Genomic DNA, 16,117 nt, shown 5'->3' with positions numbered 1-16,117 from the left:
TAATATCATTTGTCCTGAGATAAATTCTATGATATCATTTGTCCTGAGATCATTGGCATGGATACATACATACATATATATATATATATATATATATATATATATATATATATATATATATATATATATATATATATATATATATATATATATATATATATATATATGATATTTGCAATTTGACAACAAATATCTAAAAATGTCACGTAAATTTTTGCTTAGGCCCTAATTACTTTTTATGAATTAAGTAAAGTTTCCTTTAAAAGGAACTATTTTGTGCGCTATTATACGCACATATTGTTCATTTGACGCTACCGACGGTTTTCTTTTTAGTCATTTAAATAGTGGTTCATTATTAGGCCTATATATTTAAAGAAAATCGTTTGTTTTCTCATTTTTAGTGCATAGTTATATAAAAGCTTGTTATTGAAACGTTTTTTGCGAATTTTATTCTGGTATTGAAATCTAGGCTATCGTATTATAATTTTAATAACGTAAAATTTCCGTATTAAGTAATTAGATCTACATTTGTTTTAAATTGCAAGAATTGAAAGCCACACGAACGCAACGTCGCCAAATGCTGAATTTTAGTGTAAGACAGTTGTCATTTTTCCCAGAAACCACCCTTCATCATCCCCGATCCCCAAAACGCCTTTAGTCTAAAGAGGAAAACTTTTACTACTTTTATTAACGATGTAGGTCTAGACCCCCAATCGTTTTTTTCCCATATATGTAATACTTTAAACTTTAATACTGAGAGTATAGCATGTGCTGTTTATTGAGGAAATAGAAATAGTGTTATTTTTTTATAAGTTTACTGAAAATTTTCCAGAGCAGAAACTAATCTATACTCCGTTTTTAAAATGACCTTCTGGTGTTTTTCGGGGCAGTAACTCTCGTTTGTTATTTGCAATTTGTTGATTTCCGCTTCATGTTTCTGTGATATTGGAAATCCTTCGAGAATGGCTTTAAATATCTTTAGAAAATTTGCAGTAAAACCATTAATTTCTGTTTATATACAAAAGTCATGTATTCGCTGTTTGTCTACAAGGTATTTTATAATGATGATAGTGTTACTTTTAAAAAATCGTTACATTTTTTAGATTAAAAAAAACACCGTCTTGTTAAAATAACTACTCGTTCCTTTAGTTAGTACAAATTTCTATTACTTCAAGTTATTACTATATTATTTAATATTAAGCCTACAGAAAATTCACTTTCAAACATTTTAGATTAGGTAGCACTACTTAACAAATTATGATAATCGATCATTTTGATTTTATGTACATAAAATCATATTAAAATCAGCCAATGTTAGTAATGTGAAGAAAGTGACTCATTAAATTTTAGTTATTATTTCACATATTTAGGAGGATTTATGTTTTAAAAGTTACAAAAATGTTTGATTCATGTAGGCTACCTGTTTTTAAATAAGTTTATAAGGCTATATATTAGCCTATAACTTTTCAGGAATAAATAAAGAAAGATTAGTGATGTTTTCATCAGATGTAACCAAGCTTATTTAGATCTAGTAATTATTTACTTTAGCACCCATTGTGTTTGGGTTTTTTACTTTCTCGAATACGATGTATGGAGGTTGTATTGTAATCATGCAAAAATTGAAATCGATATTTTCACAAACCTTCTTGTTTTACACCTCCCTCAAATCGGAAAAAACTGAGTTTTGCAATTTTGTCCATGTGTGTGTATGTCTGTGAACACAATAACTTGAGTACCAATAACGCTAGGTTGATGAAATTGTATTTATAAGTATTATATCATATTTGTAGTTCTGTATCAACTTATCATTTGTTTCCGGTAGCCGGAAGTGGAACTTATGTTACTTTTCGTTTTGAAAATCCTATAACTAGAGTGCTGTTTCACCTAGATAAATGAAATTTCACATATCTAATTCTCTGCCTTCTATCAAATTTTGACTCCTGATTATACATACCTAAAATGATAGATTACCCAAATTTAAAAATGATGTCACATTTCTGGACCCCCTCCCATTAGTGCCCTTAATCATAGATACAAAAGTCTGAACCTCCCTAATAAATGTGATGTAATATATGGATGACCCTTAAGTAGCTTTAATTGGTTGTATATCTAGAAAACCCTACTTTGTAGTAATTTGTATTCAAAACTTTGCCTTTATTAAATGTTTTTAATAAAATGTAAATTTTTTAAAACCATGTGCATCATTTAGGCTATGTCATGTTTATTTTAAAACTTTCAATTGAGAAAATGAGAAATAAATTCTTTGGTGTGGATATTCTTTCAGCACACCCCAGTTGTATTTATGTGATTGGTAAAAAGTTTCAAAACAAAACCTGTCATTTACTTAATCTGAATCAGAGTCCTAATAATTATGAGTCTGTTTCTTTCTAGCGCGAACCTCATATGAAAAATAAATAAATTATTAAACCAATCAACAAAAAGAAAATAACAAAAATTTAGAGCTATTTTTGCATCCTTTGAGATTTCCCTCTGACAACTTTTTGGGTGGGAACATTAAAACAAAAAAATTTATAATGACTGCTTAGGTTCCATACCCATGCCACCTGATTGATTAGCTAACACGCTATCATCTTGGCTAGGAACTCTAATATCGATTGGTGAAAATATTTTGTATTATTTAACATACTCTACACAATCATAAAGAAATATCTTGTTTTAATTAAATTATATCCTTATTTAACGTATTCCAATGTTACCTAATAAAAAACAATAAACAGTTTTATCACTAAAGCTATAGCGGAAAGCTAATAATGCATTAAAACTCAATTATTTATTTAATTTTAGTAGGCCTAGATATTAAATCTAGAATCAAGTTTCTCTGACAGACAAATGGCTTAAGTCTATTTATTATTGCCTGTATTCTTGAACTCGATAATTGATAATAGGTGTTGGAACCTAAGTAGAAACAACAAACAGTTACATGATTAAAGCTATAGCCGAAAGCTAATAATGGATTGTAATGCATTTAACATCGCAAGTGATGAAAATTAACATTATTGGACAGTCATCTTTATTTTAAACCAAAGCCCTGACCCATGACATAAGTTCAATTTGGCTTCATTTTTACACGCTGTAGATAATGAAACAAGTTTTTTCTTGGTGGCGGTCATTTTTTAGGCTTATAGTTGTTGTATATATATAATTCTACAGAACTGTCCAAAGCATTTTTATCTTCTACAATCATAAATTGTAAATGTACTTTTTAAAAATGTATAAATTAACCAAGTAATATAACCTAAATAATTTCAATATAATATATAAATATAATTTTTGACAGACTTGCAGAAGTTGGCATCCTTGAACCACCAAGAGAACATGGTAAAGCTTATGACACAGGACAAGTATGTTTATTTTAACACATTCTTCAGCAGGACACTATTATATCAAGCTATTATTTCTGTTATTACATTTGCTAGGGTCTGGACTATGTTCCCTTGTGTAAAGTTAGGACTAGGGTTAGAGCAATACTGCCATTAGTGTGTAGGGTAGCATTAGTAGTCAGTTGGTGACAGCAACCCATCTAGTAGAGAAAACTCCTAAATCAAACAACAGTGGAACCATGGTTTTGGCAGCTTCTGTGACACTACTGATTCAAAATTGTACAGATAAAGTCTCATCCCTTTGGAGAGAGAAGGTCTGATACATGGGAACATCTGGCTCTTCCCATCTTACCACCCAGGCTTGGTTTTCCAATGCACAGTCATCCAATGATCGGTTAGACTATGGACCATATATTCAGTAGTTTTAAAAAACTGGTCCTGCTATGAATTAACATGTACCATGTAGTTTCTGTTTGTTGTTGTTTGTTTTTTGTTTTTTTTTTGTTAAAATATACTTTATACTTTTTATAACGATTTCTAGTTGTTCCTACACAAAATATTTGGATATCGAGGTATTATTTTGTTCCCCTGGCTGGCTCATGTTTATGATCGTGATACTGCAGCAAAGACAGAAGAAAGGTAAACAAACATTCCAACCATTTGGCTCTCATTAGGTTGATATGTCTTTACTCATCATCACAGTTCATACTTGCTTTTTAACATGCTAGCTCTTTATTTGTTTTCACAAGAATGATCAATAAATTTATTTTAGTTCTAAGTCATTTCTATAATAAATCTGATGTTTTTATTTAGATCTTTTGATGATCAAACCACTGCAGTGGGGAAAGAAGTCAAGGGAAAAAACCATACATATTACCAAGTGTTAATTGACACCAGAGACTGCCCACATATAGTAAGTCACTTAAATTCTTGTTTTTTTTATTATTTACGCTTTTGTTGTTTAACTTATCTGAAGGCTTTTTTTCTGGTAATTATTTTAGTTATGCAACTCCATTCTAGCTCAAACTTTAAAATATTTTTTCATTATCCAGAATGAAGTTTTATTAAAATAATAGTATTGTCCTTTGTTTTGATTATATTTTGATTCTATCCATCTAGAGATAATTTAACAGGATTTCTATGGTTTTTTTTTATTAGAGAGCTCAGACAGAAGCTGTTACATTTCTTGGTAACCAAGACAACAGTCGGGCGCTGTATGCTATCCCTGGTAAATTTTCTCTAGCATTTTTACAAGTTGCAGCTATCTGCATTAACTTAGAGTCATGCATGTGATTCTAGGTAAGTTTTCTTTAGCATGTTCACAAAAATCCACAGCCATCCTCTATGTCTTGGTGCAGTCTGAAGTTTTGATTATGTTAACCATTTCTTTTGTCAGGTCTTGACTATGTAGCACATGAAGACATTTTACCGTATAACAGCCCTGAACCAGTCCCAATCCAACACGAACTCTTTGAGAAGTTTCTCATGCATGAACCAGAAAACAGTAAGTACTACACTCATACTGCGGAAGTACGTCTATTATACCTGTGGAAGTACATTTTGTACACTTGTTGAGCTACATATGTGGAGGTATATATAGTACATATGTTGATATACATGAGTTGAAGTATATCTAGTATACATGTTGAGATACATATGTGGAGGAACATGATAGTACATTTAGTAAACAGTTTAAAGTACCATCTGATACATTTTTGGAGGTATATCTAGTACACATTTAGCAATACAGCCATACACTTGTGATTGATTGTGCATTTAGTACACATCTTGAAGTACCATCTGATACATTTTTTGTATGTACATCTAGTACACATGTGGTGGTACATCTAGTACACATATGGAAGTACATCTAGTAAAGTAAAAAGTAAAGATTCCTCTTTAAACCTAGTGATCCATTGGGCAGATCAAGTAGAGCTCGTATATTTCTTGACCTCGGCCAATGGGTGGACTCAGGGACGTTCCACTGACTTAAATCTGGATTCAAAATCGAGACATTACCACATTGACCCATTCATCTAGTGCAAATGTACATGTACTCTAATACATCCAGTGGTATTACATTTAGTACTTCTAAGACTACACCTAGTACATGTATTTTTGTATAACTGTACACTACACACCTGTGGTCAAACTTGACAAGCTAGTTACTGCAGTAACTTCAGGGTACTTGTTCTTCTTATTCCAGATCCACCATTTGTAGCTCGGGACACTTTGGGGGCGTGGCAAGAAAAAAATCACCCTTGGTTACAGCTATCTGATGTTCACAGAGAGACAACAGAGGGGATTCGTGTCACTGTGACACCTTTCTACATGGGCTGTAGGGTGAGTGGTCTGTCAATGTCACATGGGCTGTAGGGTGAGTGGTCTGTCAATGTCACATGGGCTGTAGGGTGAGTGGTCTGTCAATGTCACATGGGCTGTAGGGTGAGTGGTCTGTCAATGTCACATGGGCTGTAGGGTGAGTGGTCTGTCAATGTCACATGGGCTGTAGGGTGAGTGGTCTGTCAAGGTTATGTGGGCTGTAGGATGAGTGGTCTGTCAAGGTTATGTGGGCTGTAGGATGAGTGGTCTGTCAAGGTTATGTGGGCTGTAGGATGAGTGGTCTGTCAAGGTTATGTGGGCTGTAGGATGAGTGGTCTGTCAAGGTTATGTGGGCTGTAGGATGAGTGGTCTGTCAAGGTTATGTGGGCTGTAGGATGAGTGGTCTGTCAAGGTTATGTGGGCTGTAGGATGAGTGGTCTGTCAAGGTTATGTGGGCTGTAGGGTGAGTGGTCTGTCAAGGTTATGTGGGCTGTAGGGTGAGTGGTCTGTCAAGGTTATGTGGGCTGTTGGATGAGTGGTCTGTCAAGGTTATGTGGGCTGTAGGGTGAGTGGTCTGTCAAGGTTATGTGGGCTGTAGGATGAGTGGTCTGTCAAGGTTATGTGGGCTGTAGGATGAGTGGTCTGTCAAGGTTATGTGGGCTGTAGGATGAGTGGTCTGTCAAGGTTATGTGGGCTGTAGGATGAGTGGTCTGTCAAGGTTATGTGGGCTGTAGGATGAGTGGTCTGTCAAGGTTATGTGGGCTGTAGGGTGAGTGGTCTGTCAAGGTTATGTGGGCTGTAGGGTGAGTGGTCTGTCAAGGTTATGTGGGCTGTTGGATGAGTGGTCTGTCAAGGTTATGTGGGCTGTAGGGTGAGTGGTCTGTCAAGGTTATGTGGGCTGTAGGGTGAGTGGTCTGTCAAGGTTATGTGGGCTGTAGGATGAGTAGTTTGTGTGTTGCTTTGAAACCCTCCTAGTTTGGTTTAATGGTGAGTGCTGTGCCAATGTCACATGGGCTGTAGGGTGAGTGGTCTGTCAATGTCACATGGGCTGTAAGGTGAGTGGTCTGTCAATGTCACATGGGCTGTAAGGTGAGTGGTCTGTCAATGTCACATGGGCTGTAAGGTGAGTGGTCTGTCAATGTCACATGGGCTGTAAGGTGAGTGGTCTGTCAATGTCACATGGGCTGTAAGGTGAGTGGTCTGTCAATGTCACATGGGCTGTAAGGTGAGTGGTCTGTCAATGTCACATGGGCTGTAAGGTGAGTGGTCTGTCAATGTCACATGGGTTCCAGGGTATTTTGTATGTTGCTTTGACACCCTCCTATTTTGGTTGAAGAGTGGGTAGTTAAAGTTGTTTAATTACTTAGCTTTTGCAGGAATGATAATCTTGTATTGTTTTATATGCTAGTGTAAATATAGTCGTGTTAGTAGAATTAGATTAAGACTATGACAGTTAATAGTCATGAGTTGATTTACACAAATATTACCGCTTAAATTTGCATTTATTGTGTTGACCTTATTAAAAAATAATCCTAACCTTAAATTTCTCTATAACTTAAATAGCTCCTTTACCTTTAATGTTCTTTGTTCAAATTAGAATATCTATTAAATCTATACCTATTTATTTCCAGGAAGCTCAACAAACTCATGTATACTGGGTAAGTGCTGTGCATAATGTCATTTATTTATTTATGTTTATTAGTAGGGAGATTCCGTTCCTTGGCTTTTATATTTAACTAAATTGAATGTAAAGTTACAAAAATTGGGAAAAGAAATAATATTGTGATATTTTTGTTTAATTTACATTGTGTAGATTGAATGTATAAAGCAATATAAGTGGTGTTCACTAAATTTGTTCATCTGGAGATTTTTGCTGTTATATGTTGTATGGTTTTACAATTATTGCTTTAAGTTTGATCATAATTAAAATTAAAACTTTTATACACAGAGCAAAGCATTGCAGTGTTTAGCTTATGTGCAAGTTGAATTTTGTGCTTTTGTTAAAATACACTTTTAATTCCTTTATTTTTAGTGGCGTTATTGTGTTCGTCTAGAAAATAGGGGATTAGAAACTGTTCAACTTCGAGAGAGACACTGGAGGATTTTTAGTTTGTCTGGAACACTGGAGACTGTCAGGGGAAGGGGAGTCGTGGGTCAGGTAATTACAAAATGTTTACACTTATATTTCTGTGTAATTGTGAGCAAAAATGTGAATAATTTTAATTGATGCAAAGTTTGACAGAAAATAGAGCTAAATATATTCATTCAAATAAAAAATGAGAAAAATTAAATAAAATCCATAATAAACGTAAAAGAGTGTTTTATCTAAAGACCTTAATCCTCAATTAATTAGCTTGTTGTGTTTATTAGGTTTAGATTTTAGAATAGGCTAAAACTAAAATCCTAATAAAATTGTTTTGGGTAGCATGAATACATATGAGTACCAGCTAAGTTGTAGGCCACTAGATTCTGTTTAACTAATTGAGGAAACACATTTGGCCCTGTTTTTGACAACTAACTGGCTTTAATTTACCTAAACCTTGTGATGTTTAGTACTTGGTTTAGCGCCTGTTAGGAAAGTATTTATCAGACACAGTCCAGACATGATTAGAGTGATTGTTCTTAAATTACATGAGTAAATTTTTTAAGCACAATTATTGTACAACTTGCCTGTTTAACTGTCAAAAAAAAAAATTGGGTATTGTGAAACTATACCTCATGGTAATATAGTTGTTTAAAGACGTTGACGCAGTTTACACTCATTGAAGTATATTAAAATAACACTTTTTATATTTTGTATGACATAAAAATTAAAATTGTTTCATATATTTAGGAGCCAATACTTTCTCCGGAACAACCTGCGTTCCAGTATAGCAGCCATGTTTCACTCCAAGCACCTAGTGGACATATGTGGTAAGATCCATTTTGTTTTATTATAAATTTCATATTTGTACATTTTCCCTTAATCGTTTTAATAATTATTTTTAAAAACATTTTAATCACAGATTAATACTTGACAGAAATTATATTCTCCAGTAATTTTTCATTTGCTTTCACAAAAGTGACTTAATTCAGACTTAATATTTTAAGTAGAAACTCAGTTAACAGTATGGATCTAATTTATAATTGTTATGCTGAGGTAGAATCCAGTCAATATAAAAATTTAGACCCACTGTCCTAGTTAAAGTTGTAAATTACCATTGTGTTTGTAATGTAAATATAATTGTATGTTTGTTAAGACAATTGAAGAGAATGACAATTAAAGCTGGCATGCCTACTCCTTGCAACTACTTTGGGGAACAGCTTCTATAAGCATTTTTGAAATAGATAATAACATTATCCAGCTTGTATTTATAAAGATTTTTAAGATTGCATTTTTAGCTACATGTTTTTCTAACTTGCTTCATACTAGACATACTAAGTAGTATGCCCTAAACAGCACTATCATTGAGGTGCCTCTTTAGAATCTGATTGTTAGGTTGATCTATCATACTACTTTTGTTCTTGTTTAAGATTAGCATACATTACAAATGCTACCATGAACATTTGTTTCTCTCTTCATGCTTTATTTTATAAATATTGTTTTAGAAGAAATTGTGAATTAGGTAAACAAAAAAACAAATGACCGCCTGCGAAAAAAAAAAAATTTTCCCCATAATTTTTTTGTTAAATCAATTTTACTTTTAAAATTCCAACTTTTTATGTTTTTGCTGATCAAACTGTGACAAGCAAGCCTTAAGAAATTACATGACTGAGTTTCCTAAACATTTTTACAAATGCGGAGACATAGGAATGTCTGGTCAAGTCCTAATACAGTAAAATATTATTGTCCCCAGGGGTACCTACAAGATGGAGCGTCGAGATGGAACCAGTTTTGACTGCAAGATTCCGCCTTTTTCCTTAGAGAGCAAGTCTGATGATACAAATAACCCCAGTCAATTCTTGGGGAGCTAATCATCCAATTCACATATCTGTATGAAAAACATTGTCCTTCAAAACCTTTTTTCCCGTCTGGTGTGTTAAGCAATGTTATTTATCTGACCCTTTTTTTGTTATATGAAAGCGGAGTACCAATAAACTGTAATGAATAAATGTTGACAGTGTTTAGATGAATTCAAATTTTTATTTTAATGATTCATATCAACTGCAAGGCAGGTCCTTAAATCTTCATAGTTTGAACACAATCACATTATTTATTGGTGAAGTTATTAAACAGGTTTACATTATTTTTATATCACAAATGTCAGAATCAACAGCCAATCAGAAAGTGGTTTTAAATTTTTTTTTCAAGTATGACAGCTAATGAGTCATGACAGTGACTAATTGAGGTTAATTTTCATTACCCTAATCAAGTGAAGTGATATGTTTAAAAGTACACACCTTGCTCCTAGGTTTTCTCTGTATTTAACACTGATCACAAAGCTTTAGAAAAGTAATGGGGTATCATTTTGCATTGATAAATTAGATGTGGCTCTTTAGATGCTTGAACTTGCCACTGATAATTAATGATATGGAGATCAGATATTAGTTTCTGCTAGTAATTTAATCTGGTTACCAACAATGTACAAAAATAATATAAACAAAATATTACTTAACAAATCTTTTATTCATCAAGCAATAACATTCAAATGGATGTAATGTTCCCACCTACTTGTACACATCATAAACTGATCTGCACTACATCACAGCTAACATAGGCACATAAGGATGACAATGTGTCTAGCTTGCTCTCTTATTTTCATACATTTAAAAAAAAAAAAAAAAATAAATGCAACAAACCACACGCCATTTGGTCCAAGATAGAGACAAGCTTGTCATCTTTTTATAAAAAATACTGCTGCACTGCTAATGGGGTAAAAATTTGCCTTAAGAATAGTGATGCATTGACTGACTTCATGAGGCTCCCAATAGCGCTGCACTGTAATCCATTACAAAGGAAAGTGCAGCTGCCCTATTCAGTAAGCACAACACAAACAGTAAGGGGTCAATAAGTTTGGTATTGGACATTAGGTTACACTGGATACTGAACCCTTTACAGATCAACCCTATTTGACTGTAACAAAACAGGAGACCTGTTTTTCTTTTAGTATTACTATAAAGAAAAATGAACAGAAATCAATCTCATAAAAAGACCAAAATGTTATTTTTGTAATGGAATACTACCTTAAGCCACAAAAATATTTAAAATCAAATCAGAGGCATATGACTGTACACTGGATAACGCAAGATACACAATGTACAACACCAGTTTTTCAAAAAGCTTCTTCATTGAGGATTTCACACAGGGTAAAATGTGAATTTTTCAAGGAAATAATAAAATATACATCAGTACAGGAAGCTACAAACATGTATTTTAAGAGATGTCAGAAAACAGTTGATGCACATTTGTATTGTAAAACTTTTAACGCAACTAGCATATTGCTTGAAAACAATTTTTGTGACACTAACTAAAAACCTAACATACTGAAAACACAATGTATAAATTTCCATAACAAATAAAAAAATGTTTTAAACTATTTTTCTCTCCTCTGTACAGTATGCACAAATTAACACAACCAGGCATATATAATATGCACAGTGATGGCTCATCTTAGCCATGGTAAAAAAAAACATTTTAAGAGATACATATCTATCATTAAAATAATTTGCTCACAAAAGCAGTTTATTGATAATATAGTATGAAAGTAATAGTACTTTCCAAAAGTGATAAAAATATGTAAGCGAACTTTAATTAACTAAAGATCTCGTTTAATTAAGCTTTTTAACATAGCAGAACTAGCATTTGCAATTATTTGTAATTATTATGAACTATGTTGAGTATTATCATCCAAATAATTAAATATTGATAACATTTAATATCACCACTATAATTTAAGTAATTTAAATTGTTATAAAAATCAAACCAACAAAATAGCAGGAAAACAATTTGATAACTAATACAATTAAAAAATCAACTTGTGAAATGTCTTGATAGAGTTTAAACAGGAATGAAACTATTAAATAAAATTATGAAGATTTGGGCTTTTTGGAGAGAGGCTCATCTGATGAAGATTCCCTCTCTAGTTCCGGTGGGCTTGTGGAATCTAAAATAAGAAATCGTAGATGAATCAGATGTATCTCAAATGGGCGACAAAAGAAAGATGTGCTTCCACAAGAAAACAGTATGAGAAAATTGGGAGGGAGGATATAATTGTTTAGAAAGTCTTATATGTGCATGAAAGGCTCATCCCCAGTTGCAACTGTTGGTTTAAATGCGTGAAAATGTTTTTAAATTGCTCAGGTGTAAGTTACCACCTAAAACTTTTTTAACATCTCTGAATTGTATTGTTAACCAAACAATGGGAAAAAAATCATACATAAAGTCTTACCACTATTGTCTTCAGCTTTAGCACATTTTTTAGCTCGAGCAGCTTCCTCCTCTTCTCGAACCATACTAAGAGCTGTGAAAAAATTTAGGAAGCTTCCATCAAGCAAATGTGATATGATAAGTGTAGCTAATGCAATTGAGTTTTACGGTCTACTTAACATTAATGATTTTTTTACACCTCAAACATAAAGGAAAATCTTAAAGGTAACCAACTCATACTAAACTACAGGTTATAAAGGGGAGATAATCGTTACAATCATTTAAATTTTGCTCTACTATTAAAATACAATAAAACTTCCACTAAATAGTTATTAAGACATGCCATAGATTACTACTTTTTGTTTAAATAAAGTTTTCGTGAATTTGGCCACACACTTACCAACTCTCATCTGTGGATCAGCATCATTGCTGTCATGAGAATACTCAGTATTGTCATTATGCTCACTGTGTTCACTATTTTCTGGGAAGGACATGTTAGAATCATCATTCAAATTCTCAGAGCCAAATGAGCCTATAGACTGTTGTGTTGACTCCTCTGTGTAGACAACGTTGCCTGAAAAACAAACAAGGTTATGAGTACAAAGTAAATATACATCCAGAGGTCTCTACAACTACAAGAAACTAGTCAAAACAGTATCAAGACTAAGTAACTATACAATTAAAAATACAATACATTAAGAAATAAATCAAGGAATAAAATACTGACAGGCAAAACTCAAATAGTTGGTTAATTATAAATTTTAATCAATGACTTAATACTGTAATAAGCAATTATTGGTAAAGTCTACAAAACATCTTAAATAAGAAAAGCTAATCTGTCAATCTGCTAACAAAAAAACATACCTTGACTGTTGGTGACAACCCCTTTGTGATTTCTTTTATGGCCTGATACATGATGATTGTTGTGGTGGTGGTTCTTGGATGAAGGGCTGCTAGCAGTGGAAATGTTGGTGTTACTGTTGGATGGGGACATGGAGCGCAGGTGAGCATCTGCCTCAGCTGGGGAAATTAAATAATGGGAATTTTTTTTTGTAAAGTTTACTGCTTAAATAAAAAACTAGCTTTTCCATATAAAAAAACATTGGACCACAGTTAAGCAAATAGTACCCAAGCCTGAAGTTTCCAGATTTTTTAAGCACTTGTTTCTACCTAGATCTGAACCTGAATCAGGATAGGATAGGGAAATTAAATGGGGCTAGGTAACCACACAATGAGCAGAATTAAAACAAAAGAGATGTACTCTATTTCATCTGTTCTACAGTCAAGTGGAAAAGTTTATTTTACAACACAATATATAAAGAAAATTATCACTGCTTAGTGCTTAGATATTTTAGATGGCTTATTTCACTTATTTTTCACTGAAGAAGCAAGTCTTTATTTTACCTGTATAAATTTCTCGCTCTCTTTCAACCCTTGCTTTTGAATATGTTTTTGTCTTTACACCAGGAATTTTCCTCAGTGCCTAAAAGATGGGAAAACCACAATTCAGTCAAATTCATATCTAATAGTCCATAAATCAGAAGACTATTTTAAAATTGAAATAAAGCATAATTGTCAGACTCTCACTTGATCTATTTGAAACCATTTCGTTTACAGTGCTATTAAATATCTAAAGACTTCTAGCCAAGCCTACTCACTCCTGGGTTCTCTTGTGCTGTGATGGGAACCCACTTCAAAACAGTCACAGATGTGTCTCCTATAGTAACCCATTTCTTTTCCCTGCAGAAAAATAGAGATACATAGTATTATAAAGAATATAAGCATTACTTTAATTTTAAACAGTTCTGGTTATCAGTAGGGTTAGTTTACAGTTTAGGAAAACAGAGAAATGGATGTGCACCAATAATCATACCCCTTAACTCTCACATGCAGCAACTAAACCTCAACCCAAATCATATATAATTAATATATCAGTATATTTAAATAACATCGAAATTATAGATCTAAATAGAAATTTTTAAGCATTTAAAACAAACATGGGGGGGGGGGGGGAATAACTTTGGCCAGATAGGATTAATTGCCTAATAGTACAATTACTAGACAAACAAATCTTACTTCTGGCCAATAAACAACATTCCTGAATTAGTAATAGTATTATTATTAAAAGTTCTTAAAATGCTTTTGATGAAGGGGCATATCTAAGTCTACTTAATTAGAATAATTATTTTAGTAGGGACTATTATATATATATATGCATTCCAAATATAGGCCTAATGCAATTTAGATATAATTATATACATTTAATACATAGGCATATGTAATAAAATTAAATCATGTGTTTGACTTTTGGGAAGTAGATCTAGCTAGACTAGGTCTTGTTGTAATATGATTGGGATTAGGTATACTATAGGCCTAAACATAAAATTAAGCTTATAGTAGTAGGCCTACTCTAGAGAGTAGGCTAAACATACTAATTAATTAATTAATTAATGCATTGGTCATAGGCCTAATGATAATACTCTAAACTCTAGCCTAAACATTGTTAATAACTTTGTTACACTTTACTTGTAACTAGAGATATATTCTATGTCCCTCTATGTAGGTCTAAACACCTCTATGGTATTAGATTAGTAACAAGTAATAACCAATAACCTAAAAAAGTTAATAAGTCCTAATAGTGGCTAATACTAATAGTAGTAATAGTCTACAGTCTAAAATACTAAAAACTGTAAAAACTAATAGATCTATGACATTCTATGATCATTATGATGAGTACTAGAATCTAGATCTAATACTAAATTAATACTGTAATTGTAATGGTAATAATAAAATAGGCTTAGGCTTATAATAATGCCTAATATTAGGCCTACTAAAAAACTTATCAGATTAGAATCATCTATTTTTTTATGACAATCTCAATAATAGGATCCACAGGCCTATGACTATTAATTTTAAATATTTTATTTTTTATCAGACAATACTTTTGTACTCAAGTCTTGAGTATTGTCTGATAAAAAATAAAATATTTAAAATTAATAGAATCTAGTCATAGGCCTATGGATGCTATTATTATTGAGATTGTCATTAAAAAATAGAGATGATTCTGATAAATTTTGTTAAACCTTAAACTACTGTCTACACCGCGAGCCAATATATCAATGTATTGAAAACAAAATGTAAACAGACGCACGTGATAAACCCGCTGCATCCACCTGTCCGCGCTGTAAACACGGACAAATGAATGGAATCAATGGAAATTAGCTTGAGTAAACCCCAATGGCGCAAAGAAATATGACAACAGGCAGAAAGAACAGACAAAGGAAACTATGAAATGACCTTACCATTTCCGTACTCGATCGATCGCATTTATCACTCTTTTGATGTCCTCTTTGGCCCGGCTGCGAGTTTCGGCTCTTCCTGACCGCGACAGCATGGCGAAAAGTTTCTTTTGTAATCGTAATCAACGTACAGTGGTGCCTTGAAAAAAAAAGCCTAACCCCAGACGCCGACAGATCTAACAGCGGATATAAATAGATTTTTTGCTGGATTATGGCACAGATGCCCGGATGAGTCATGTGGACATTGCGCTTCGCTACGACTAAGGTCACGTGGCTGTAAGGCAGTGAATTTATGAAAATACTTTGCAGTGTTCAGCCGCAGTTTTGTCCCTTCACACAAATATTCGCCAAGCCCAGCGATGTGTCTCCTCAACAGTACCGTGATCACAAGCCATAAATCTCTCCAGGGTTCAACACACGCCGCGAGGCGAGAAGAAGAGAGAGGTTAGCACGCGAGGCGAAACGAAAGGGTGTATGCGCTGTGGAAGAAAAGTTTAGGCCTATTGATTTTTTACTTGGTTATTGTGCCCGTTGTCCCAGCTACTACATTGGTTAAAATATTTTACCCCACCATACAACGTAGAGAGTGTGATATCCTCTTGCGTATCAAGAACCGAGTTCGAATACCAACATCGACTAAGTGCACCAACTCAGTGCAATGTTCACTGTGTAACCTGCATACTTCTAATCCATAGGCTACACATTAGTTTTCAAAATGGCCTGGTGCTAGGCGAAGAATAATTCACTTACACACACCTTTTTACTATTAAGATCTAATGAAAAAACTAATTAGAAAAAACAATGTATGT

General features: G+C 33.3%; 2 protein-coding genes across 3 annotated transcripts; one reads left to right on the top strand and one right to left on the bottom strand.

Annotated features, from left to right (window-relative positions):
* Positions 1-895: 895 nt before the first annotated feature.
* Positions 896-9,759, top strand: LOC131935365 (polymerase delta-interacting protein 2). Its single transcript, XM_059291730.1, has 11 exons — positions 896-1,051; positions 3,299-3,362; positions 3,883-3,980; positions 4,155-4,254; positions 4,500-4,569; positions 4,738-4,845; positions 5,548-5,684; positions 7,295-7,321; positions 7,696-7,821; positions 8,497-8,576; positions 9,500-9,759. Exons 1-11 carry the CDS (start codon positions 963-965, stop codon positions 9,615-9,617), a joined length of 1,017 nt encoding a protein of 338 aa, XP_059147713.1. The 5' UTR covers positions 896-962; the 3' UTR covers positions 9,618-9,759.
* Positions 9,760-10,250: 491 nt separating this feature from the next.
* LOC131935345 (BCL7-like protein) lies at positions 10,251-15,537 on the bottom strand. 2 transcript variants are annotated; one of them, XM_059291718.1, is made up of 8 exons: positions 15,312-15,537; positions 13,668-13,749; positions 13,414-13,492; positions 13,138-13,191; positions 12,874-13,029; positions 12,410-12,583; positions 12,032-12,103; positions 10,251-11,746 (listed from the first exon to the last, which is right to left on the bottom strand). In XM_059291718.1, exons 1-8 carry the CDS (start codon positions 15,401-15,403, stop codon positions 11,670-11,672), a joined length of 786 nt encoding a protein of 261 aa, XP_059147701.1. In that variant the 5' UTR covers positions 15,404-15,537; the 3' UTR covers positions 10,251-11,669. The 2 variants fall into 2 exon arrangements, with proteins under 2 accessions (XP_059147701.1, XP_059147702.1); XM_059291719.1 differs by lacking the exon at positions 13,138-13,191 and having other exon boundaries at positions 15,312-15,534.
* Between the last annotated feature and the right edge of the window lie 580 nt (positions 15,538-16,117).

Source organism: Physella acuta, unplaced genomic scaffold (assembly GCF_028476545.2).
Source record: "Physella acuta isolate Inbredline_101_S28 unplaced genomic scaffold, ASM2847654v3 ptg000012l, whole genome shotgun sequence".
Classification (NCBI taxonomy): domain Eukaryota; kingdom Metazoa; phylum Mollusca; class Gastropoda; family Physidae; genus Physella; species Physella acuta.
This window is presented reverse-complemented; position numbering and strand designations above follow the sequence as displayed.